The 2983-nt window shown below is 50.8% G+C and overlaps 1 protein-coding gene across 1 annotated transcript in view; it reads right to left on the reverse strand.

The window, feature by feature from the left end:
- Positions 1 to 523: 523 nt before the first annotated feature.
- LOC135223164 (basic proline-rich protein-like) overlaps positions 524 to 2983 on the reverse strand; it is an 11849-nt gene continuing 9389 nt past the window's right edge. Inside the window, exon 2 of the mRNA XM_064261668.1 lies at positions 524 to 1532. Within this exon, the coding sequence (XP_064117738.1) occupies positions 524 to 1532 (1009 nt within the window). The remainder of the gene's footprint in view (positions 1533 to 2983) is intronic.

Below are 2983 nucleotides of genomic sequence, written 5' to 3' on the forward strand. Positions count from 1 at the left end.
AAGGCATAATTAAAAATCTTTCAGATTATTTCCTGCTATATTTTGATAAATCGAAATATCTCTTGTAAAATATAGAAAAATCAAGGAAAAATCGAGAGAGAGAGAGAGAGAGAGGAGAGTATATGAACTGGTAAGGCTTCTGCAGCCTGCAGGTACACAATTCAGCTGTTGTTGGAAACGTTTTGTCCAGAGTTGTTCGAAGAACGGAGAGAAGTCTAACGCAGGAATAGTCATCTTGTTAACTGTGGCTGCCTATTCACTGGTGAGGTTCCTCCTGACTGCTGATGGAGCTGAACAGCCCAAGGAAAAGAAACTGAACGAGAGAATGGTGGCCTTGCGAGACACCATCCAGGGCTAGAGAGAGCAGCAGGTGAACTTGGACAGGATAATTCTTCAGATGCAGCAGATGCTCGACCACCGAAGAGATTCAGAAGGGGGCGGAAGGAATAACTCACTCGTGTGATCCAGATCGCTCAGGTGTTGCAACAGCAGGCCTGGCATACAGGGCCCACCGCACTCGAAGCTAGAACGTTGTTTCTGAAGAAGAACGATCACGAGAGGCCCCCACGTTTCCGGGACAGGCGGGCGATTCTGCCATGGGTCCCGGGACGGGCAGGCGATTCCGCCACAGCTCCTGGGACGGGTGGGCGATTCCGCAATGGGTCCCTGGACGGGCAGGCAAGGCCTCCACAGGTCCCAGGACGGGCGGGGGATTCCGCCACAGGTCCCGGGACGGGCGGGCGATTCTGCCACGGGTCCCGGGACGGGCGGGCGATTCCGCCACAGGTTCCGGGACGGGCGGGCGATTCCGCCACAGGTCCCGGGACGGGCGGGCGATTCCACTACGGGTCACGGGACAGGCAGGCGAATCTGCCACGGGTCCCGGGGCAGGTGGACGAGGCCCACCACGGGTCCTGAGATGGGTGGGTGAGGCCGCCGCCCGTCCCAGCCACCACTGGTCCCAGGACATGTGGGCAAGGCCCACCATGGGTCCTGGGACGGCCGGGCGAGGCCCACCACGGGTTCCGGGACAGGTGGGCGAGGCCCACCACGGGTCCCGTGATGGGTGGGCAAGGCACACCATGGGTCTCGGATGGCAGCCCCTGTTTCCTGGGACTGGCGGGCAAGGCTCAATATGGGTCCCGGGACAGGCCTGCCACGGGTCCTGGGACGGGCGGGCAATTCTGCCACAGGTCCCGGGACGGCTGGGCGATTCTGCCACGGGTCCACGGGACAGGCGGGCGAATCCACCACGGGTCCCGGGACAGGTGGACGAGGCCCACCACGGGTCCTGAGATGGGTGGGTGAGGCCGCCGCCCGTCCCAGCCACCACTGGTCCCAGGACGCATGGGCGAGGCTGCCACGGGTCCTGGGATGGGCGGGCGAGGCCCACCACAGGTCCTGGGACGGGCGGGCGAGGCCCACCAAGGGAAGGGTTCTGGGACAGGCAGGCGAGGCCCCACCAACGGGTCCCGTGATGGGTGGGCGAGGTACACCATGGGTTTCGGGATGGCGGGCCCTGTTTCCTGGGACTGGCAGGCAAGGTTCAACAAGGGTCCCAGGACAGGCCCCGCTACGGGTTCTGGGATGGGTGGGCAAGGCCCGTCACTGGTCCCGGGAATGGGCGGGCAAGGCCCACCACGGGTTTCAGGATGGGCTCTTCCTTCCCTAACAAAAGGGATCATGAGTTAAAAGCCACAATAATGTATTGATAATGTATTTTTCAAAATATGAAAAGGTTAAAAAACGGAGCTTTCGATTGTTGTGCAAACGATCAATTCCCTGTTTTTGTCCTTTTTTTATTTTGGAAACATACACATATACATGATTATGGCTTTTAACTCATTATTTTGGTCACGGCATGGTGATGCACCAAAGGTAAAAAAAAGATCAGAGTCGATACTTGCAACTCAAATTATTGGGGTATTCATGAGGTCCATACATCCCCCTTACTGATCCAAAACAAGGTTCCCAGCAGTCTTGATTCATCCTCTAAACCATTATATAATCTATGCTAAATAGAGCTTAACATATCAGATATTCCAATCAAATATTTTCTAGAAAAAATTATACCTTTCTGAAGGCTTAAATAACGACCTGCATACCCTTTCACTAATATTTCTCATCTTGTGTACTATCCTACCTAAAATTGCTTTCTAGTAGATTATTATCACACCATAGGCATTCTTGAGTTTACATCTCCATCCCTTTCACTGGAATTATTCAAATAAGTCATTTGCTAAATCTACGAAATCAGCTGTCACCAATCACTCTTAAATTAAACCTTTTTCTCCTGGAAACTTTACAGTAGTGGACATGTTTTGAACTTTAACTGGGCTGCATACTTTACATGTTGCCTTTGAGTTCCTGGCACAGTGATTCTGAATCAGTTTTCGTGTTAAACTGTATTCATTTGCCGTTTTATCCAACATTTCTTGTACAGAAGCAGATGAAATAAAATCTCCCTTTTCTGTGTGAAATTTTTGTTCCATAAAATTTTTCTTTATTTGCTTAATCATATGAGGCGCATCAGCAAATGCAAATACACTTTTATCTGCGCATGGATTTTTAAAAGGATCTTTGAAATTCACTTTCTTAGGAAATCTCAAAAAACTTATACCTTACTCTTTGGTGTTATTCTCTTAGTTATTATAACCGTAAACTGAGCCATGAAAACAATGAACATTTTTGTTTCCAAGTGCAATTTCAAACTAAGCCGACTGACTAGGTTCATGTAGCAAAGGCAGATGTAATACCACACCGAGGCAAGACGGGCGTCAGTGACGTCATATTTTTCCACCGCTAACGAGTGTTAGACCTGTTTATCTAGATCTAGGGTACTAACTTGATTTTTGCATATTTCTTTGAGGCCGGTGGTTTGGTGTTTGAGAGCTGGCCCACTGGATTGGCGGCCACAGTAAGCCTTATACTCTGTAGACCTTGGCCACGGTCTAGATGTGGAGTTTGTTTGTATGGTGTTTTT

The sequence above is a fragment of the Macrobrachium nipponense genome, chromosome 8 (genome assembly GCF_015104395.2).
Source record: "Macrobrachium nipponense isolate FS-2020 chromosome 8, ASM1510439v2, whole genome shotgun sequence".
NCBI classification, from domain to species: domain Eukaryota; kingdom Metazoa; phylum Arthropoda; class Malacostraca; order Decapoda; family Palaemonidae; genus Macrobrachium; species Macrobrachium nipponense.